At 49.5% G+C, this 23,526-nt stretch overlaps 1 protein-coding gene, 1 non-coding gene and 1 pseudogene across 2 annotated transcripts in view; 2 read left to right on the top strand and 1 right to left on the bottom strand.

Moving 5' to 3' along the window:
• The window catches only part of LOC105724272 (neuroblastoma breakpoint family member 11-like), a 38,108-nt gene extending 31,973 nt beyond the window's left edge, over positions 1 to 6,135 (top strand). Inside the window, exons 21-25 of the mRNA XM_064363293.1 lie at positions 278 to 492; positions 2,257 to 2,308; positions 3,093 to 3,256; positions 3,923 to 3,974; positions 4,505 to 6,135. Of these exons, the coding sequence (XP_064219363.1) occupies positions 278 to 492; positions 2,257 to 2,308; positions 3,093 to 3,256; positions 3,923 to 3,974; positions 4,505 to 4,745 (724 nt within the window). The 3' untranslated portion in view covers positions 4,746 to 6,135. The remainder of the gene's footprint in view (positions 1 to 277; positions 493 to 2,256; positions 2,309 to 3,092; positions 3,257 to 3,922; positions 3,975 to 4,504) is intronic.
• Positions 1,685 to 1,825, bottom strand: LOC135269595 (U4 spliceosomal RNA). Its single transcript, XR_010337847.1, has one exon. It is a non-coding gene; the product is annotated as a U4 spliceosomal RNA (small nuclear RNA).
• A 4,224-nt stretch (positions 6,136 to 10,359) lies between the features above and the next one.
• LOC135269491 (proline-rich transmembrane protein 1-like) lies at positions 10,360 to 21,715 on the top strand (annotated as a pseudogene).
• The last annotated feature ends 1,811 nt before the right edge of the window (positions 21,716 to 23,526 follow it).

Here is a 23,526-nt window from a genome sequence, read left to right on the forward strand (position 1 = left end):
CCGTGTCTGAATTATACAGGGATAACTGAGTCTCTTTTCTTCTCGGCTCCTTTCTGCCCAGTGTAGTGAATACCAGCTGCTGTCTTTCTGTCCGGTTCCCATGGCAGCCATGCTGTGTTGCAGAGAGGAGGATTGCCTGTTTCCTCTCAAAGGGGACCTCCCATTTGCCTTCTGGGACCACTCACTTATTCCTCCTGTGGAAACCAGCTAGGACTCCCTGGGGTCCAATCCCTCTTTCTTTAATCTTCTGTCATCTCTATCCCATCTGGCTCATCAGGGAGGTACAGAAGATTGAAGTCAAGAAAGTCCCTGAGGATCCGCTGGAGGAATGTGTCATCACTCGTTCAAATAGCTGTGGCCCTACTGACTCCAGCCAGCCTCACGGAGACACCAATGAAATCCCATTTGAGGAAGACAACGTCGACTCTGCGCTGGTTGTAGAGAGTGAATCATCTCATGACGTAGTGGAGGATGCTCTGATCATTCTTTCAGGTGACCTCTACATTCCTTGTTTTTGATACCTCTGTCTAGGCTGAGGAAGATCAATTCTGAAGACAGGCTGTATACACACGAATCGGTTTGAATAAAAACCTATCATGGGATATTAAACACAGATACCAGGGAATTTTTATCTCATCCTCAGCTCATGCCATGCATTTGTCTCCGAGTCCCAAGTATCAAGTTACCAGACCCCAGGCCAGTGTGACAAACTCACGGTCACCTGAGTGCAGGAGGTGTACAGGAGGTGTCTGTCAGGTCTCCTAGCTTTGATTCGGTATCTCTCATGTAATTATGTCATCTGTCCCTGAACAATGTCCATGGAGTTTCTATTTATTTTTAAGGAAACTGGGAGCCTCGCCTATTTGCTTGGAGAGATTGTTCCCCAGGTTTCACTGCTCTGAGCTTCAGTCTTGATCTCTTTTAAGTCAGCTTGCTTAGCTGCATAGCCACCTTGAAACCAGGATGAAAACATTTCCTCTTTACCTTGCTGATATGTTTCCATAAAGCAAGTCTCAGCCCTGGCTCTCCACCCCATCCATGCAATGGCTGATCTGATGTTTCTTCGTAGCATCACGTGTCGTTTGTTGTTGCTGTTGAGATGGAGTCTCCTTTTGTCACCCAGGCTGGAGTGCAGTGGCACCATCTTGGCTTACTGCAGTCTCCACTTCCCAGACTCTAGTGATTCTCCTGCCTCTGCCTCCTGAGTAGCTGCGACCATAGGTGCCCCCCACCACACCTAGCTAATTTCTGTATTTTTAGTAGAGACGAGGTTTCACCATATTGGTCAGGCTGGTCTTGAACTCCTAACTTTAGGTGGTTCACCCACCTTGTCCTTTGAAATCACAGATTTTGTTGTTGTTGGAGTCTCCCTCTGTTATTCAGGCTGGAGTTCAGTTGCACAATCTCAGCTCACTGCAACCTCCGCCTCCTGGGTTCAGATGATTCTGCTGCCTCAGCCTCCCGAGTAGCTGAGACTGCAGGCGTGTGCCACCATGCCCAGCTAATTTCTTTGTATTTTTGGTAGAGACAGGCTTTCACTGTGTTAGCCAGGATGGTCCCCATCTCCTGACCTCGTGGAGTGCTCACCTCGGCCTTTGAGAGTGCTGAGATTACAGGCGTGAGCCACCATGCCCGGCCCACAGATTCTTTTTTGTTTGTTTTTGTTTTGTCTTTTTTTATTCAGTCTCCCTAGAGACTGTCAAAAATTGTCAATGCCGACGTTATTGCATGTCATCACGGCAGGGTATTGGGACAAGTTTTCAATTAGCAATAATCTCATCTCAGATAAAACTCCTTGGCTACGATACTGGCACTGAGCAAAGCCCACAGATTCTTTTTAAAGCAAATGTTGTTAGAATTTACATATCAGTCCAGTTTCATGTATAGATGCCTCTATCCATTCAGTGACCTTGGTACCCGGTGAGATAAGTCAGTATTGCAGCAACACTCCCAGAAAATAGTTTGACTCATTTTTGGAAATTTTTCTAGGAAAAAATTTGGTTTAACTTTGCATAGACTCAGGCAGAGAATATGGCATCATGGTCTACCCGTAGAGGCAGATTTTGGCCTATGTGTCTGGAAAGCAGGCTCATCTGCTTACCAGGCTTCATCTAGGGCACCCTGGAATAGTCCTGTCAGAATTTGTATTCTTGCCCCGAGAACATTTCTGTGCTTGTGCTGTGACTCAACACTGATTTGGTCATATGTGAAATGTGATTTGCTTAATGTGACCTGTGTCTCTGAATTTATTTACAGAAAGTCAAAGTGATGATGAGGAAGAGGAAGAAAAAGGGCCAGTGCCCCCCAGGTAATGCTGTGGAGTTGTGGGCTGTTAGTTTAATAGTGACACCGGGAGACTGTAGATCCGGGGAAAACGAGGAAGTGATGACTAGAACTCTTTGTTCCATTCACCCAGCTACAGATTGTCCTTATTGACAATGTTGTGGGTGATTTGTGACACTTGCATAGGTTTTAATTTCTCACTCCTCCCAAGATGGGAACCTGCAATCAGGTGAACTCAGCAAACAGGGATTTCCTGGTTTTGCCTGTTGTCCCCACTGTGTTTAAACCCAGGGAGAGACGCATGTATGCTTTCTGTCCATTTGTTGTGAGCATGTTTGCTAGGATTTGTGAAGAGAAGAGATTCAAAACATGGACATATTATATCAAAATCCTGGAAAAAGGAGGCCCTTCATACACAAGATCTGGGTGTCTGAAATGCCTCAAGAGCTCCGTTCACTTGAATGCCGCATGTAAAATTCAACACAACTTACGCGAGGCAGTTGAAGCCCCGTGTTAGTTCTCGTGCTGCAGGTCGTGATGATAGTTGACAGGGAGCATCTGGGTGGCTGCAGTGGCTCATCTGTGGCAAATGCACTGAGCACATGCTGCTCATTTGTGCTCTGCCCCCAGGGTAGTCACCCTCCACCCTGCATTTAGAAGGGATAGTTTTTTTTCTGTTGAAGGAAAAATGCCTTTGCCTTCTGTGACCATTCCATTCTGACTTCCATCAGATCAGCTGGGAGGAGACTTTGTTGTCTAATCTCTGTTGGTTTAATGTTGTGTCATCCCTGTCCTGCCTGGCTCATCAGGAATCTGCAGGAGTCTGTGGAGGAGGAAGCCCCCCAGGAGTCCTGGGATGAAGGTTATTTGACGCTCTCAATTCCTCCTGGCACATCGGCCTTCAGCGAGTCTTACAGGAGCAACTTGCACTCATTAGAGGAGCAGCAAGTCGACTTGGCTGTTGACATAGGCAGTGAGTACTCCATTGTGAAGTTGATAAAGCTCCAATTTGTGTCCCAGATAGACCCCATAGTCTTTGGGCCTTGCTCCGCTGGCCAGGCTGAGAGTTGTCATCACTGTGGGCTGAACCTATCCATCAGTGTAGATTTCAGTCACTCTGGATTCCAGTCTGAAGCATGGGCATGCGGGGGGTCAGTGAGCTTTGCTCTCTCTCTAGTCTCAGTCCATGCCCGTCGCACCATGGGCCGACTGTCAGGACATTGAAACCCAAGTCAAGTGTTGCAAACTCAACACCAAGCTATGCAGCACATGTCCACGAGTTGTCTGTCAATCTGAATTAAATGTCTCTTGCCAGCTACCACGTTCCTCATGAGTTTTGCTCCCCATGCGTGTCTGCAAGGTCCTTTCCCGTTTGTACAAACTTGGCATAACTGTTTGTACAAACTTGGGATAAAGGGATAATGGTCTACCAGAATAGGGACGTTTCACCATTGGTTCTGAGACACAAACCAAGGAATCTCTATCATGATTGGCCTTGAGACCTCCTGAAGTCTCTCTCTCACGTTATCCTGTTCTCATGCTGAGGAGCCTGAGGTCCCTGTGCAGGGATTAGACAGTGGACTGTTATGGGTGTAGGGTAATGGCTTATTTTGTCTGTCCCTATCTGAATTTATTGCAGAGATTAAAAAGGACCAGGAAGAGGAAGAAGACCAAGGCCCACTGTGCCCCAGGTAAGTTTGAGCAATTGTGAACAGCTAATTTTGTGTTGACAAAATTGTGGAGACGCCAGGTCCAGGGAAAACAGAGTGGGCTGACAATATCGATACCATCTTTTCAACGAAGCCTGAATTATTCCTACTAACATTGCTGTTGGTGTTCATTGCAGTAGATATTTAGGTTTCCGTTTCTTCCTCCCCTTAGCATTTACTAACTACTGTAGGTTGACCCTACTTGTTTTTGTGATCAGTGTACGCTGTGAGTCCTGAGGGTACTAACTCAGAGTGTGCTTTTACTCCCTCATCAGTGTGTCACCTGGACGGTTCACTGAGCTTACTTTCTCTCTCTCTCTCTGTCTTTCTCTTTCATTCTTTTTTACTCTACTCTCGTCCATCCCAACATAAGGCAATAATTTGTTACGTCATTAATGGATCTATGTTTTTTCTTTATTTACCACTTTCTTGTGCTACCCATGAAATCTAGTTGGGGCTCTGTGGTGTCTTATTTTCCCTGACTTATTCTTCGGTTTTTCCTCCTATTTTAGGCTCAGCACGGAGCTGGTGGAAGCAGAAGAGCCTGAAGTCTGGTACTCACCGGATATATTGTATTCAACGTATACAGCTTATCCAGAGTTTTATTACATATGCCAGGATTACACATATGCCATTTTTTTATTTGTAGAAGAGTATGTTCACTTGACTTTGGACATGGACAATAGGTTTCTTACTATGACGGTGACAAGACTCCACCTGGTCTCCCGGATAGGGGTCACATTTCCACACTAAGACAACATGTCACATGGGACTCTGCCGGTGCAGAATACGAACAATGCCATGTTCTTTCTGAAAACACTTAGCCTGAGTTTCATAGCCTGAGGTAATCTCCAGACAACTTCAGAATGTAGACCAGTGAGCAGCACAACTGACCTGTCTCCTTCAGACAGCCCATGTCACCACAAATCACACAACTAAAAGGAGAAGAGACATTTTGGGTTGAAAAAGAGTAAAAAGGTAATGTAGCTACATTTCTTTAGCTCTTTTGAACCCAAAGTGTCTCCTCATCTTTTTGTTGTTGTCGTTGATGGTGGTGACATGGGCTTGTTTGTAGAGGACAGTTCAGCTGTCTGGCTCCATGGTCTGTACTCTGAAGTTGTCTGAAAATGTCCTCATGATTAAATTCAGCCTAAATGTTTTTCCGGGAACACTGCAGGGTCAATGCTACCTCACCCATCTGCAGGTAGAGAAGGTCCCGTGTGTCTACCACCATGATCGTGATACCAGGACTGTTCCACCATTTGTCTATCACCGTGATTGTGATGCCAGATCTGTACCTTTCAGAGACACCTTATTTATACTGAGGTAATTGGAAAAATGGTTTTTAAAAGTATTAATATCCTGTATTCAAATGATCATCCCTCAACATTTTATTGTTCATTAATCATCCCTGGCTGTGTTAATTGTTATATTTACATGTCTACACTGGAAATTTTCTGTTTTTACTGTATCTTTGCTTTTGCTAGTTTCTGTTGTTGAACAAAAAAAATTCCCTGCCTGCATTTCAATTTTTGCCAAAGTTAATTTTAATCTCTACAATGAAAATTGTTTTGTGTTTAAGATAAGACCATCAGCACATAAGGCCACAGCAAAATAGATTTTGCTAATTTTTAAGCCTTTGTTAATTTCTGGCTGACGAGAGAGGTAGTTTACTTAATTAGCTGCTACTATCTATTTAAGTGAGCAGCCAGAGAAATGTCTATCAGACTAAGGATATGCAGAGCCCAGGCCATTCTCTTTGAGTCTTTTAAACTATTTCAGAAGAGAAGAGAATAGGCAGATTCCATATATGTGGACAGGAAGGAGAATACACCGAAAGACACGAACAACCATTTCCCAAAACAGAATAGAAAATCCATGAAAATTCATAAAGTATTTTCTCATGAAATGTAATCTCTCTAAACTTAGCCATTATATGAAAGTCAATTCTTAATATACCACACTACATTGACTGTTGACATTCATAAGAATTCATTTCCATGTTTGTTATTTGAAAAAGCAAAAGGACTAATCCTTTTTTTTCTTTGCCGTGATCTTTTTAAGATTGAGGATTTGTTTTGAAAATAAAACCAAAGATTTTAAAGATTGAAAATTGACATTAAAATTTATCTTCTCCAAGTAATGATGTTTAACTCAGGCTGTCTTATTCCTGTTTGTAGTATAACTGTCAAGTGATCATTTAACCATTCTTTACATGTTTCAAATTACTGGGAACAAACCACGTTCCAGGGTGTATCTTCTTTTGTTTCTTTTTTTTTATTCTTTTACTTTAAGTTCTGGGGTACATGTACAGATCTTGCAGGATTGTTACACAGGTACACACATGCCATTTTGGTTTGCTGCCTCCACCGCCCGTCACCTACATTAGGTATTTCTCCTAATGCTATCCCTCCTCAATCTCCCCACCCCCTGCTAGCCCTCCTCTAGCTCCCCCACCCCCTGACAGGCCCCAGCGTGTGATGTTCCCCTCCCTGTGTCCGTGTGTTCTCATTGTTCAGCACCCACTGATGAGTGAGAACATGCGACGTTTGCTTTTCTGTTCCTGTGTCAGTCTGCTGAGAATGATGGTTTCCATTTTCATCCATGTCCCTGTAAAGGACATGAACTCATCCTTTTTATGGCTGCATAGTATTCCATGGTGTGTATGTGCCACATTTTCTTTATCTAGTCTATCTTTGATGGGCATTTGGTTTGGTTCCAAGTCTTTGCTATTGTAAGCAGTGCTGCAGCAAACATACGTGTGCATGTGTCTTTATAATAGAATGTTTTATAATCCTTTGGGTATGTACCCAATCATGGGATTGCTGGGTCAAATGGTATTTCTGTTTCTAGATCCTTGAGGCGTCGCCACACTGTCTTCCACAATGTGCCTGAATATTATATCTTTCTCTAGGTTTAGAAAGTTTTCTGTTATTATTATTATTTCTTTGAAGAAGGTTTCTACTCTGTGCTCCTTCTCAACCCCCTATTTAAGGCCAATGAATCTTTGATTTTCTCTTTTGAAGCCCTCTTCTAGATCTCTTAAGCATTCTGTGTTCCTTCTCATTATTCTTTTCTTTATTCTCCTCTGACTGTATTTTGAAATAGCTTGTTTTAAATGCTCACTAATTCTGCTTAATCAATTCTACTGACACTTACTAAGGCATTTTCCAGCTCCAGGATTTGTTTGCTGTTTTCTATTATGTCAGTATCCTTGTTAAATTTTTCTGATATAATTTTGAATTGTTTCCGTTTTCTTGAAGTTCATTGAGCTTTCTCAAAGTAGTTATTCTAAATTTCCTGAGAAGTTACATATCTCCATCGCTCCAGGGTTGGTCACTGGTGGCTTATCTGGTCTATTTGGTGAGGTCGTATTGACTTCAATGTTCTTGATACTGTTGATATTTGTCAATATCTGGGCATTGATGGATAAGGTATTTATTCCAGCCTTTGCAATCAGGTCTTGTTTGTACCTGTCCTTCAGAGGGCCTTCCAGGAATTCAAAGTGGGCTGACGAGTTCCCTAAGCCAGTGGTCACTACAGCCATTTTTGTACTACAGGGCACCCTAGGCCCAGGCACACTGCAATCCTTACAGATTCCCAGGTCCCCAGCCCTGTTGGACTTGGGGAAGATCAGGGATTGTTCTCTGGGTTCCCAGGTAAAGCCTCTAGCTTACTCTCCTCTATTTCCCCCAAGCAAAAGGAATCTCTCTGTAGGCTGCACTGCCTGGAGTGTGGGAGGGCTGATGCAAGCATTCCCATAGCGGCTGCAGCTGCTGCTGTCGTACTGGCTGTGACCTCAAGCCCGGCGTCTTCCAGACCTGTGCAACATCAGGGTTTACCCAAGGAGTGTTGTGGTCACTGCAGCCTGCCTGCCCCTGACATTTATTTGAAGCCCAATTAATTTCCAGTGATAAAGCTGACCAGAACTTTGGTGGGTTCTTCCTCCTGGGGCAGCTGATTCCCTTGTGGCCCAGGGTGAGTCTAAATGCTGCTTCTGTGGACATCAGCCTGGAATCAAGCGCTGTTGGGTTCTGTTCAGGGTTGTGTTTCACTATGGCAAGACTGATACTGAGTTTGAATATAAAGTCCCACACTTCCCTCCTTGTCTCCAAAAGAACTTTTCCCAGTGTGATCTGCAGCCCTCATGTACTAAAACCACCTGTGGTGCTTATATTATAAAAAGGCAGACTCTAGGGCCCACACCACCTCAGTCTCCTGGGGTTGGAGACCAGTGTGTAGCTCCTGTAATCTCCACAGCTGTTTCTAAGGTACACCAACTTCAAGAACCATTCTTGCATATTTTCGGACTAGGGATTCACACAAAATGACAGAGGAAAAACCTTAATCTTTTAAAGTTAGAGTTCAAGCATTAGACTATGCACTGAAACACAGTTTATCTTTCCCATTTTCTCTTTCTAATTCTGTATACTGTCAAGGCATTGGTGCAGAAATAGGAAACAAAGCAGTGAAAGAAAAACTATTTATTTCTTTATATATGTTTTGCTTTAATAATCACCAAAAAGACTTCCATTTTCTCCCACCCTGTCCACCAGTTATATTGGCCTTCAACACATGGTGATAGCAACATATATCAATCTTTATCATGCATTTATACACACAGACATACTGTCTCAGCACTGTGAAGACACAGACTGGGCTTTACTATCTCTGGGGGCCTCTCCCATGCCACTTAAAAATGAGCACAGGTTTGCTCTGTGCAAGAATTTCAGCAGAATTGGTCTGACTATCAGTCCCCAGTTTCCCCAGGGTGAGATAGGATGACAAAATGGGACGGCGTATTTGAAGTGAGGTCAGTCCAATTTGGATGTCATAGAAGAAAAGAAATAGGACGTGCTAGCTTAAGCCTGAGATGGTATCTGGGAAGTCACCATGTTCATGATGTGAAATCAAAGAACACAGATGCTACAGTGCAGACCAAAGCCCAGCCTGACGACCCAATAGGATCAGGTGTGGATCTGTGAGTAGCGCTCACTGAGTCCCCACCAGTGCTGTCCATCAGGGCACCGCTGCTCAGTATTGTGCTTTTAGAACCTGCCAGAGGAGCTCCAGCATTGGGACCACATGCTTCATTCATCAGAATCAGGGTCCTATATCCACTGAGTTTTCCATCTCAGGGCAGCTGATGAGGCAAGAAGTGTGCTGTTGCTAGTTGCCACGCTGCCGGGGCTGTTGAGAAGCAGTCTCAAAACCGTCTATGCAAACTACACATCCTTTGCTTCATGCTGGGCCAAGTGGGCCTTGGCTAAGGGTATTCCATAGCTGTCAGAAAGGCTTTCTGCCTTTCTTCCCGCTCCACCGGGACACACCTCTGACTCCCTCTTCTGGACCCTCCAGTGGACTTGGAGGAACGAGGCCCAGATGCTCCTCAGCAGATAGGTGGCCGCACAAAACGGGGACAGGCCCACACTTCCTGCTGCTTTAAGGACCTCTGGTGGCTGTACTTCTTGCATGGTTCCTGGAAGACGAGGGTCACAAGGCTGGAGTGCGCGGCAGAGCCCTTAGGGATTTCACCTGCAGACAAAGATAAACCAAACCGGTGTATGTTGCCAGGCCCTGCTGAAGGCTACCTGAAGCTGGAGTGAAGTGACATGGTGACTAAAGCCAGGAGTGTGGAGAGCCAGGTAAGAGGATGAGCTAAGAGCATGCGCTGCAGTCTGGAGGAACAACAGGTGCCCCAGGTTAGGGGGAGCCTCCCCACCTCCCCATGTGCCAGGATCCCTGCTCCAGTTCACTGCACGCTGGGTGGCTGGATACTACCATTCCCTCTTCAGGGGCCAGGTGACTCTCCAAATCACTTTGTCTCTGTAGAAAAATGTTCTCTGCCATCTTCCCCCAGAAAGAAGTGCTTAGCATGAAACATGCACATACAGAAACAGCCTGTTGTAGGAAGAAGAGGACATTTGGCAGGGAAGTCCCCTGTTAAGTTGGTGTCCAGTTGACATAACGAGGACGTGAAGGTGCCAAGTCTATATGGACCTCAGAGCTCAACTAAGTCCAGTTCCACCTTTGACAGATGAGGGTGCAGCAGACTCACAGAGACTAAGGGGCAAACCAAAGCCACACACCAGTTAGTGACAAGCCGGGTATTAGAACTGAGGCCTCGGGTCCTTTCCAGTGATCTATGGGAGGTCGAGGGGACAGCTTCCACACTGGAAAAAGCCAGTGGATACTAGAGATTTGGGGGTTAGTTTTTCCGGGACAGGATTAAGGATTTACAGAGGCAATCCTGTAAGTGTTGCTCTAAAGAGGTTCAGGAAAGAAAGGAATGATCAGAGAAAAACAAAAGGGAATTACTGAAAAAAAAAAAAGCAAGTTAAATCACGGCCCTAGTCATTTTCGCACTATGGAGATCGACATGCTCTCAGGTTACGATTTAGAAACATTTCTAGGAATATGCTCAATTGCTTATGGCAAAACTTTGAAGTTTTTATTTTATTTTATATAGCAAGCACCAACAAGTGAATGAAGTGAGAGTGAATGAATTGGTAAATGTATGAATTGGGGAGGGGGTTGAAGAACTTTGACATTAGGGCTTTGATTTGGCAGGGTCTGACCCCAAATACAGAGAAAGGGAAGGGTCATTTTCTCATCCCCCACCCCAGGAAAAGCTGAGGAGCTGCCCTGCCCAGCAGTGGAGTGCCCTGGATTGGAGGAGCCTGGGGAGGGGGAGCTTTGGCTCTGGATTAGAGAGTCCTGGACGTCCCCCCATCCTGAGGGGACATGGAGAATGGGCAGCTGAGCCCAGGTCTGGGGGAACAGGGTGGCTGTGCCGCTACCCTGCTCAGAAGTTGCTCTGATGCTCAGGGGGTGTGCTTGGAGGTGATTGCTTCTGGGAAGGAGGCTTCTGCCTTCCCTGCCCCCACCTTGCCTGGGACAGCACTTGAATAGGAATCAATTTGCATCATTCCTGCTGTCACCAGCCCCAAAGACTAAGTAGCTTAAGTAGCTTATTTCTCCCTCTTCAGACCTACTCTCAAAGCATTCCCAGCCTTCTCCTCCTCCAGCTGGTTCTCCAGTCCTGGAATAATGAGGGGCCCAGAACTCCCTTGGCTCAGGTTGGGTCGAGAGACTGACTCCCTGAATGTTGCCCTCTCACTGCCTGCCCCACCCTCATCCCATTCTGCAGGACCCTCTGGTCCTGGGCTGTCTCTGGCTTCTGGCTGTGGCATGGATTGGAACCTGCTGAAAGCAGATGGAGGCTGCTGCCTCAGGACCCGGGGAATCTATGACCCTTTGACCTCAACTGGCTCCCCAGCAATAAATTACCCCATCCTCTCTCTTGTGTCACACTCCTGTGTCCTGGCCCTCTAGGGACTCCAAATGACAGAACTGGGAGGTATCTGAAAGTTCCAGTCCAGCCCTCCCTTTGACAGAAGGGCATACTGAGGCCCGGGAGAAGGAAAGACTTGGCCAAGTTCAAATAGGAGACAGAGCCCCATTATCATGGAAGACCTGGTGCGTGGGGAGGGGCATGCCCATGGGACTTTGGTAACACTCCACCATTGAGCAGGGTGGGGGTGTGAGGGCAGGGGTCTGGGATTTTTGAGTCCAGGTAGCTTCACTGGGTATTTCTTGGCCTCTGGGGCTGGGAGCAACAGTTCTTAGTTCCTGCGGCCCTGAGCCTCCCAAGCATTTTATGAGAAAGGCAGCAGAGTTGGGGAAGGGCAGTGTTTGAGGGTTCCTTCTCCATCCCCCGTCCTCTGCCCCAGCAGCTGAGCAGCAACCCTCAACTCCTGTCTCAGTAGGCAGCTGCATCATTGTGGAGGGAGTGGTGAGGCTGAGGCCAGTGTCAGACTCCCCCCACCCCAGAGCAAGGGCCTCTGTGCTGGCCCCAGGGGCTGAGGGGTACTGAGCCCACCTCCTGGACAGACACCTGCTCCTCACTATCCATGCCTGAGCTGTCACTCAGCAGGGGAGCCAAGAAGCCTTCCTTGGAGCCACTGACCTGATGGGGACCTGGGTCAGTCCAGTTCCACCCTCCTCCCTTCCCTGGAACCCACAGTCCAGCCAGTGCTGTAACTAAGCTGTGACCAGAAGGGCAGATGCTGTGAGTGTGTGTGTGTGTGTGTGTGTACGTACACTCACGTGCATGCACACTCATGTGCATGCATGCACACACACCCAAGTGGGGGTTGGGAGGACTGACTTAGGACCCTGAGATATTGAAATACGTAAGACTCAAATAAAATCTACCACAGTGAGAAGGGTACTCAGCTTATCAGAAATCAGGTTCAAATAAGTCCCTTCGCTTTCTTAGTCTCAGTTTTCATGTCTGCAAATTGGAAATAATTCCTGGAGGAGAAACCTACGCAAAAATGATCCCCAAGCTGGAAGTTGCTGCATGGAGGCAACACGATTCGGTCCCACTGCTCCCCACCCCCACGAGAGGATTGAGGATGGGAAGAGAAAGGACTCCGGCTCAGGATCACAAGGGCAGCTCCACCGCCTCCTCCCCGCTCTCCTCTGCTGCTGGCCTCCTCAGCCCTTCACAGGCCCAGGCAGCAGGGGATGGGGGAGACCCAAGTTCTCAGAGGGAGAGAGATTTGCCCTAAGGTTGTCTCCTCCTTCCCAGGCAGTGAGGCTGAGTGTACAGCCCTCTCCCAGAGCACCATCCCGAGCTCCATCCCGGCCCCCCAGCAGGTTTGAGCACGTTTAGCTTCCCATGTACTCTCCAGCTTCTCTTTGGGTGGTGTGGGGCAAGGAAGAGTTTTGCAACATGCCCGGACCCACAGATTGTGGTCTGGGTGTGCTGGGGCTGCGGGAGGGATTGCAGTCTCCCAAGCATTCCCCAGAGCTAGGAACTGGCCGGTGACCACCTGCCGTGTCCCAGCAAAGCTGATGGCACCCAGCACATGGCTATTGGCTATTCAGCTGTTCTTGCCACTTGGCCTGGCCCCTGTGCATGCCCCCTCCAAAGACAGCAGGACCCCTGCATGCTGCCCCCACCAGTGATTCTGTAAAGAGGTGAAGGGGAGCCTCTCCCAACATTCAGCTCCCTTTGCTCTGCCTCCCCCAACCGGGTGGTGACTGAGAATCAGAGGCAGAGGATTTAGAGAGCGTCTCTTCCCACTCCCCATCTGGCAGATGAAGAAACTACCTATCCAGAGATGTGAAGGGACATGTTCTAGGTCACACAGCAGGCCAGTGTCCAGGCAGGTTCCAACCTGAAGTCCCTGGGGCCACTTGTGCTGCCTCAGGCACAGATCACCTGCTTCCTCCACCTCCCTTGCCCCCAAGCTTGAACTTGCAGCAAGATCCCAAGATGCGATGCTGAGGGAATTGTTTTACAGATTTGTTGATCGGATCTCAGAATGAAAAGGGCCCTGAGCTCATCAGCCAGGGAGAAATCCAATTTGGCTTTGATGGCCATAGTTATTGGTCATATATGGTTGAAATCTTTTTATTTTCTATGAACACGGCAGTGGAGGGGCTAGGGTGCTGGACTGGCTGCTGGGCCCAGAGGTTCCTCTGCACTTGGCAGCTGTGGTCTCCAGTGTCACACACCCAGGACTTGGGACTGAGGGTGGGAGCCATGCGGTGGGAGGGGACGGTCTGGACGGGTTGGCCAAGGACTGCAGTGAGGGTTTCCAGGAACCCCCTGACCCTTCAGGCCAGGGCATCTGGGAGTCTGGTCAGATCTCACAGGTTCTGTAAGTGTTGCTGGTTTTATTCAGCTTTCACTGTCTTTTCCCCAGTGATGCCAAGGCTGCTGTGTGGGCTTCAGGATCCAGAGCTGATGGGTTTTGATGGCGAGGCCGGAGTTGTGCAGGCAGGGGCAGCAGGTGGGGAAAAGGGGCCAGAGAGTCTCAGTCGGTGGAGTTCCTTTGGCAGCGGGGCACTGTGGCTAAAAGGATGGGCTGTGACATTGCCTCCAGAGGCTCCAGTCCAGCCGAGCTCTGCAGCCATCCTTGTAGGGCAGGGGTTTGATCAGACATGATATAAATAAATAAATAAATAAAGCACCTCCCATGTGCCAGACACATAGTAGTGCTCAGTGAATGATAAACTCCCCACCCAGTCCCCTTGTAAGGGGCCTGGCACATAGTGAGCCCTTGGACTTCTATTACCTTCTACGGTCTGGCTCTACCAAGAAGAGCTGTTTGACTGATCTGGGTGTGCTGTGTGTGTCCCCCTGTCCGGCTGGCCCAAATGCCATCATTTCTTCCCTCCCCATGGCTGCAGGAAAAGACACTGCTGAGGAGTGAGCCTTGGCTAGCGATCCAGCAGCCTGAGTCCATTCCCCGAACCCCAGGGGCACATGTGAGCCTTGTCGGGTGGGGGCGGGGAGGCCAAAGGCTGATCAGTTGCTGGAGGGAGCCACTGGGAACAGGGGAGGAGGACTAGGGCAGCAAGGGCTTTCCAAGAATGCTGCTGGACCACCTGTATCAGAATCACCCGGGGAGGTGTTTAAATACAGATTCCAGGTTGGGCACGTTGGCTGACACCTGTATTCCCAGCACTTTGGAAGACCAGGGAAGAAAGATTGCTTGAGCTTGAGATCAGCCTAGGCAACGTAGCAAAATCCATTTCTACAAAAAAGATTTTATAAAAGACAGCCAGGTGTGGTGGCATGCGCCTGTATTCTCAGCTACTTGGGAGGCTGAGGTGGGAGGACCACTTGAGCCCGGGAGGTCAAGGCTGCATTGAGTCATGATAGTGTCACTGGAGTCCAGCCTGGGAAACAGAGTGAGACCTCGTCTCAAAACAGACCAAAGGAAACAAAGCCCAGGTTCCTGGTCCCCACCTCCTCAGAATCTGACCTGGTATCACCCTAGAATCTGCACTTTAACAAGTATGCCTAGTCACTCCAATTCACACTGCAGTCCGAGGATCTTTGCAGCAGAGAATAAAGGAGTCTGTTCCAGTCGACTTGTGGACCTGCCTACAGCAGGGGCCAGACCTTATGATGAACTAAGAAGTTCATAATAATCATACCAGCTGCTGTGGTTCTGCAGGGGAGCAGTGTCACCATCCCCATTCCATATTTCCCTCTTGGTGTTAGGGGGTCCAGTTCTGTCCCACGGAGCCCACTAGAGAGGGGACACAGAACAGGGAAGGTGACAGTGGCTGTTGTGCCCATCAGCGTTGGATCCCTCTGGTGTTGGCTGGGACGTTTCCCCGGGTGATATATGGACCCGGGCAAAGCTTGTTTGCCTGATAAGTATTGAGCCGTTCGGTTTACGAGTCAGCGCCCACAGTTTCCTCACCAGCTGTCAGCCCGGGGAGGCCAGTCATCCTTCATCGACTCCATCTGTGCAGTCTGATCTTCTCTGAGAAATAGGGGCTTGGACAGGCTCGCCACAGAGTCCCACCTGACTCCCCTCCCCACCGAACCTGGGCTCCTAATAATTAGCCCTGGTTTTCTTTGCAGAGAGGAATGGTCGTTTGTGCCTCTCTGAGCTTCCTGCTGGCAAATTGAGCCAATAAAGATGTGTTTCTTACGGGGCTGCAGGGCTGGTGGGGAGTGGGGGTAGGTGCCTGCTGCAGCGGCAGCCGCAAAGCCAGGTTTCCCTGGGGCTGGGGCAGGGGACATGGGGTGAAAGATTTTGGTTCTTCTTGCTGGGGAAAGAGCTCAGACAAGTGTGGAAAGTCACCCAGCAACACCCCTTCCTCTATGGATCTAGAAGGCATTCCCGGGCTCTGTTGCCATTTTTATTTGAGATTCTAGGTAGGACTTGGGACTTCTTCAGAGAAGACTCTGGGAGGGCCCTAGGAGCCAGCTGCTAGGATGGGGTTCCCTGCTTCACCCCTACTTTCTCTCTCGGATGCTTCATGGCCCCATTGTATTAGGGTTCTCCAGAGAAAAAGAAATAATAGAAGATTTATATATGTCAGAGAGAGAGATTTAGGAGAAGGAATTGGCTTATGTGACGATGGAGGCTGAGAAGCCCCAAGATCTGAAGACAGCAAGCTGGAGACCCAGGAGAGCTGACGGCATAGCTGCTGTTGGAGACTGAAGGGCTGAGGACCAGGAAGGACGATGGTGTAAGTTCTAGTCTGAAAGTTGGCAGGCTAAAGACCCAAGAACCGCAGGTATTTTAGCTTGAGTCCAAAGGCCAGAAAAGACCAGTGTCAGCCGGGCATGGTGGCTCCCACCTGTAATCCCAGCACTTTGGGAGGCCCAGGTGGGTGGTTCGTGAGGCCAGCAGTTCGAGACCAGCCTGGCCAATATCGTGAAATCCCGTCTCTACTAAAAATACAAAAAATTAGCTGAGCGTGCTGGCGTGTGCCTGTAGTTCCAGTTGCTCAGGAGGCTGAGGCAGGAGAATTGCTTGGACCTGGGAGGTGGAGTTGCAGTGAGCCAAGATACACCACTGCACTCCAGCCTGGGCAACAGAGCAAGACTCCATCTCAAAAATAAAAATAAAAATAAAATAAGAGAGAGAAAAAAAAAAGAAAAGAAAAGACCAACATCCAAGCTCTAGCATTCAGCAAAAAGAATTCCGTCTTACTCAGCCTTTTTGTTCTATTCAGATCTTCAACTGATTGGATGAGGCCCACCCTCGTTAGTGAGCACCATGTGCTCTACTCTGTGTACTGATGCTAATCTTATCCGGAGGCTGAACTTGGCGGCTCACTCCTGTAATCCCAGCATGTTGGGAGGCTGAGGCGGGCAGCTCACTTGAGGTAGGAGTTCAAGACTAGCCTGGCTAACATGGTGAAACCCCATCTCTACTAAAAATACAAACATTAGCCAAGCATGGTGGCATGGACCTGTAATCCTAGCTACTCAGGAGGCTGAGACAGGAGAAGCACTTGACCCCGGGAGGCAGAGTTTGCAGTGAGCCGAGATTGTGCCACCGCACTCCAGCCTGGGCAACAGAGGAAGACTCCATCTCAAAAAAAAACCCAAACTTGGCCAGGCGTGGTGACTGACACCTGTAATCCTAGCAGTTGGGAGTCTGAGGTGGGTGGATCACCTGAGGTCAGGGGTTCAAGACCAGCCTGACCATCATGGTGAAACCCCATCTTTAAAAAAAAAGAAAACCCAAACTTATCTGGAAACTCTCTCTCTTCCTCTATCTCAGTCTCTCTCTCTCTCCCCACCTCTCTCTCTGTCTCTGTCTCTGTCTCTGTCTCTCTCTCCCTCTCTCTCACACACACACACAGAATCACGTTTGGCCTAATGTCTTGGCACTCCATAGCCCAGTCAAGTTGACACATAGAATTCACCATCACACCCATGACCCATTGAAGGGAAGGCCAAGCTTCTGAGGTTGGTGGGAGACTTCCTTTACATCATGCCCTGAACTGCCGCCTACCGAAAGCAGAATTGCCAGGCTCTGAGTGATTTCTGGTCTTATGGGGATGGTGCAAACTTGGTAAAAGGCAATGGGTTTCTTCAGTGAGTACTGACATCTCAGCTATCAAAGAGCTCGTAGGCTGCCTGGTATGGCTAAAAAGAGCCTGGGCTTTAGGAGCAATAGACCTGAGGTTCAAACTCCAGTTCTGCCCCTTAGTAGCTGTGTGACCACCAGCGAGTCACTGAACCTTTCTAATTCTGATTTTGCTTCTGTAAAAAGTAGATGCTCATAACGCCTTCTCCAGCGTCCTTGCAGGGCTGATGTGAGAATCACAGAGGATGGATAAGGAGTACTGGGCACGTGGTAGATGCAGAGTTAATTATGATGATGATCCTAATGCGTGTCAGTTTCTGCAGTGAACTAGCTAGGCATTTGACTTCACCCCATGTGTGTGATTTTGCCCCAGTTTCACCACCACATCTCCAGTGCCTCTCCAGCCTCCTGGCCTAGGTGCAGGTTCCAGGTCTCAGAGAAAGGTTTGGGATTCTGATGACAGGTACATAGCTGGGGCATCCAGAGAGCTACAGATTCTCAGAAGATGGAGTATCCAGACTTAGCACAGCGATGCCTAGGTGGCACCAAGGCCTCCCCTTTTCTTTTCTCCTTTCTCTGGAGCTGTTCAATTCAAAATAACTCATTTTGCGCCTCTGCCCAAATCTCTCGACCGAAGGGTAAGAGAATCAAAGACCTCAAGATGTTCAAGCACCAGAGCTGAAACAGGGAAGGCAAAACACCCTGATCTGGGAAGAAAAACTGATTAGCTCCTCATTGCTGTTAAATTGTATATACATATATGTATTTTAAGTCAAATCTGCATGTCTAATGTGATTTTTTGATGACATTTTAATAGTCTGGCTGGGATGGGGGAATGGAGAAGGAAGGGTTCTGTTATCCTCTGCCAGAGGAAGGGAGTTATAAACAAGAGCACAGGCCGGGCGTGGTGACCACGCCTGTAATCCTAGCACTTTGGGAGGCCGAGGTGGGTGGATCCCCTGAAGTCAGAAGTTCAAGACCAGCCTGGCCATCATGGTGAAAACCCATCTTTATAAAAAACAATAATAATAATAATATAATAAAAACAAGAGCACAGGGAGGCTCTGGCGTGGGTTCGCATCCCTGGGAGCCCCACTTGCCCTGGAGAAGAGTGAGGCCTGGCAGGGGCCTGGGGATGGTTTTGAGGTGACACCACCTCCCACGAAAGCCCCATTCTGTCCAAATGGGGAAGTCCGTCTGACCTGTGACTTGAAGATTGCCTTTTCCCTTCAGCTTCAAAAACAGCTCTCCCGCTGGGCAAGGTGGCTCACACCTGTAATCTCAACACATTGGAAGGCTGAGGTGGGCAGATCGCTTGAGGTCAGGAGTTCAAGACCAGCCTGGCCAACATGGTGAAACGTCATCTCTACTAAAAAATACAAAAATTAGCCAGGCATGGTGGTGCATGCCTGTAGTCCCAGCTACTCAGGAGGCTGAGGCACAAGAATCACTTGAACCCAGGATGTGGAGGTTGCAGTGAGCCGAGATAGCACCACTGCACTCCAGCCAGGGCGACAGAGCAAGACTCCGTCTCAAAAAACAAAACAAAAACAAAACTAGCTCTCCTATTTTGGCACTTCGAGTCCACAAGCCATCTCCCTCCAGGCCTGGTTGTTCCTTGAGGCTGCCAAAAACAGTCCCCAGAATCTGGGGATGGAGTAGAATGAATCCTGGTCCTGCCACGGATAAGATGAGCTCGGGTCAGTCCCTTCTCCTTGACTTCACCTTGAGTAAGTCTCAGTTTCCCCATGTGTAAAATGAAGGCGCTGGAGAAGGTATACTCTGAAGTCTCTTCTGGGTCCAGTGGGCCACTACCTGCTTGCTGCTCATTGAACGATCCCTCTCTCCATCTCGGGAATAGGTGATTCCACACTCGCTCACCCACGGGGCGTTTGCCCACTCCCCCTGTCCAAGGTCCTTCTGCTTTCTTACTCGGCTCTCTCCTGCTACAACTTAAGCCGCCTCTCCTCGGTTTCTCTCCTTGCACGGCAGAGCCCTCCTCCCCTGCCTCTTACAGGAATTCCTCAAAGGGTTGAAGGCTGTTAGCAAAATCCCTTCCCCACACATACACAAATATTCTATTTTTAAATAACATTTATTTCTGATTATAAAAGTAAAGCTGTACCTGATCATTGCAGAAAAATTAGAAACAGACAAGTACAAAGGAGAAAATAAAAATCACCCATAATCCTCCCAGATAGCTGCTATTAATGGTTATGTGTTTTGTTTTTCTTTTTCTGTGATAAACCTGGGATTTGACTGCAGACATGGCTTTGGGTTGCCACAAGCCTGGGCTTGAAACTGGGTGAGGTCTTTCCTTTTGAGTCTCCCTAGGGCCTCTTGCTCTCTTTTAAGAAGCTGCCCCGGTTGCCTTTCCCAAGAGGAGGACGATCTGATCACCCGGATGTGCGTCCACCTTGGTTCCTGGGCCCCAACGAAGCCCAGAGTTTCAATTTTGACAACCTCTGAGTATGCCTGTATGAGGGAGAAAGAGACAGAGGCAGAGAGAAAGGGCATTGATCACCGAGAAGGAGAACGTTCCTAGGGCCCATAAAGGGCTGACCACAGCCCCCACTTTTCCCCACCCCTCACTCCACCCCCTCAGTCCTCCCAGTCCTAGTCCGGGCTTTGTCTGAATCAATGACAGCTACTGCAGGAACCACCTTCATTCCTTTCCACGGAGCAGCTGGAGTTCCTCGCTAAGCTAATCAATTCCCATCATTTGAGAAAGGAAAACAGATTTACAATTTGCTGCCCATCCTACCTAGTGGAGGGGCCTGCGGAGGGAGGTGCTGGCTGAGGCACTGGTGTGACACCCTAGCAGCCCAGCCTCAGTTTGGTGCAAGGGACTCTCAGATGGCTCCTGCCCTACTCGGGCTGCCGACTGGGAGGTGGGAAGCCGAGCTGTCTGGGGTTTCTTGGAGACTCCAGGGGTGGCACAGCTGGAAGGACCTGGGCTTTTACCACCCCGATATGGGATAGGGGAGACAAGGCCCCAAGAGGGGCAGGGCAGACGCAGGGCCACCCAGAAAGCTGGTGGCTGAGCCAGGCCTGGAGACTGGTGGGTTGACCACCCACCAGTCTGGTGTGATTTCCCTTGTGGTACTTTTCATTTTAGGGGCAGACTGAGAAGGCAGGCACAGGGTGGGGAGGGTGCAGGATAGACCAAGAACTCATCAAATCCACTTCCTGTCTTGTCCATTTCACAATCTTCCAGACGCTTCCCAACCGGAGGAATCTGTATCCCCTGCCGATGCTTATGTGGCTTGGGGTCTGTTGCCCTTTCTGTCCAGGGGAAGTTCTTTAAAAAAAAGTTTTGTTTTTTTTTTTTTTTAGTTTTCCCATACGTTATTGGGGTACAGCTGGTATTTGGTTACATGAGTAAGTTCTTTAATGGTGATCTGTGAGATTTTGGTGCGCCCATCACCCATCAAATAGGGTGCACCGCTGATCATTTCCCATCATTTGAGAAAGGAAAACAAATTTACAATTTGTTTTGCACTGCACCCCATTTGTAGTCTTTTCTCCCTCATCCTCCCACCCTTTCCCCCAAGTCCCCAGAGTCCACAGTATCATTCTTATGCCTTTGCGTCCTCATAGCTCAGCTCGCACATATCAGTGAGAACATACGATGTCTGGTTTTCCACTCCTGAGTTACTTCCCTTAGAATAATAGTCCCCAGTGCGCCATCCAGCATCCAGACTCCAGCACTGGCCGAGGACCCCCCACTCCGGCTGCAGGGACCCTGTCCCAGTGACACTACAGGCATGTCATCTGAAAAGTCAGGAGACTCGCTTCCAGGGCCCATTTCCCCTGCCGCCGCCCGCTGCCGCCGCCCCGCCCCCACCGGCTCCCGCCCAGACTGCCCAGGCCCCCGGCTTCGTGGTGCCCACGCACGCGGGGACTGTGGGCACGCTGCCGCTGGGGGACTACCTAGCACCCGGATACCCCCTACAGCTGCAGCCCTGCACTGCTTACGTGCCCATCTACCCAGTGGGCACGCCATATGCAGGCGGGACCCCGAGGGGGACAGGAGCGACCTCCACTCTCCCCCTGCCTCCCCAGGGCCCGGGGCTGGCCCTACTGGAGCCGAGGCGCCCGCCACAGGACTACAGGCCCATCGCGGTGCTGACCGCCATCTGCTGCTTCTGGCCTACGGCATCATTGCCATCTTCAAAGCAGTGCAGGTGCGCAGGGCCTTGGCCCGCGGAGACATGGTGTCGGCCGAGATTGCTTCACGCGAGGCCCGGAACTTCTTCATCTCCCTGGCCGTGGGCATCGCGGCCATGGTGCTCTGTACCATCCTCACCGTAGTCATCATCGCTGCGCAGCACCACAAGAACTACTGGGATCCCTAAAAACGCCCCCGGTCCGGCCCCACTCTGTGCCCCTCGACCCCCCAGGCTCATTCTGCAGTCATCCCGCGGACCCAATGGGCGCCCGGCACACTCGCTTCTGGGGCCATCAGACTTTAACACGTCGTAAACTCCGCCTCCACGGAACGTCTTGCTTTGCGAGCAAGCTCCGAATCCAGTTCCTCAGGAACCCCTCCAAAACCCACACCCCAAGGGACGCCGCTTTACGGGATCCCGGCCAAACGCCGGACCCTCAGTCGCTCCAGGCCCCCTCACCCTCAAAGCCTAGCGCCCTCAGCCGAGCAATCTCGGTTTGGTCCCTAAAACCCCGCCTCCTCCACAAGCTCCGCCCTCGCTCTGACAAAACCCCGCCTCCTCCATAAGCTCCGCCCTGGCTCTGACAAAACCCCGCTTCCTCCATAAGCTCCGCCCTCGCTCTGACAAAACCCCGCCTCCAGGTCGGCAGGCTCCGCCTTCTTTTTTCCCCGCGGGGTGATTCAGTCCAGTGATTGGGTTTGTGGCTCCAGGCCTCGCCTACAGACGGACAGACTCTTCCCTTTCCTCCGGCCAAAGGACCGAGCCCTGGGGTAGCTACGCCCCCACCTCCCGTTTTTTGCAAGTATATTTTCGTCCCTCCTCCACCCAGATTTCAGCATAGTTTCTTGCTAATCCCAGAACCTCTCCTTTTGTTTTCGGTAGGACATTTGGGAAGTTCCTGGTGCAGGACCCTTCTCCCTGGGATAAGAAACATGCCTGTAAAATCTCTGTAAATTCTCCCTTCCACCTCTTCCAGCCCCTGGATAGCCGGGCAGAAAGGAATCCAGGCTATGGACCTCCCAAGTCCCAGATCCCCGCTCCCCTCCGCGGCCCCACCTTGTTCTGATCTGTGTGTGCGTGTGTGTGAACTTCTGAAAGACGGTATTGAAGAGGCTTAGTCGAAAGAAAAAAAAGAAGAATAGTCTCCAGTATCATCCAGGTCGCTGCAAATGCCGTTAATTCATTTGTCCAGGGGAAAGTTCTATCGAATACCTCACCCAAGTTCATCGGAGACTTCTTTTTCTTCTTTCACTCAACAAATATCTGACTGCCCCTCTCCCTAAGGATATTTTAGGCCATGAGAACCCAACAGGGAGTATGACAACTAAGTCCCTGCTCCCGTAAAGCTCATGTCTACCCGCCTGTAGGGCTCTCACATAGAGGTGGAGTGGCTGGACCCAATTTTCTGGTCACTTCAATCCAGCGAATGCTGTCTGCAGGGCATGGAGTCACACACAGAACAAGGCTTCACTGCAACTGTTCCAGTTGCTATTGCTATGTAACAAAACGTCCCAGAGCGCAGAGACATATAACAACTATCGTGCATTCTGCGGGTCAGGACAGGGCACAGGAGAGGATGGCTGAGCTCCACTCCATGGTGTCTGGGCCTTGGCTAGAAAGACTGGAAGGCTAGGGGTTACTCAATGACTGGGGGCTGGGATTATCTGCAGCGTCGCTTACATGCTCACAGCACATGGTGGTTGATGCTGGCTGTCAGCTTGGTTGTCGGCAGGAAGTCCTACGTGTGATCTCTCTGTATGGGCTAGTTTGGGCGTTCTCATAGCATGGTGGCTGATCCCAAGGATGAGCATCCGAAGAGAGCCAGGAGGAAGCCGCATCTTCCTTTACTTCCTAATGTCTGCATTCCTTCCCCTTGAATCCGGGTGGGCTGGTGACTATGGCAGCCTTGCCTGCTTGATAGGAGGAGAGGCAAAGTCACGTCCTGAGATAAGCACCTGAGATGGCAGATATTGTTGCAGCCTCTTTGGAAAACACAGCCTG

This window comes from Aotus nancymaae, unplaced genomic scaffold (genome assembly GCF_030222135.1).
Source record: "Aotus nancymaae isolate 86718 unplaced genomic scaffold, 86718_ANA_hifiasm-v0.15.2.pri h1tg000053l, whole genome shotgun sequence".
Lineage (NCBI taxonomy): Eukaryota > Metazoa > Chordata > Mammalia > Primates > Aotidae > Aotus > Aotus nancymaae.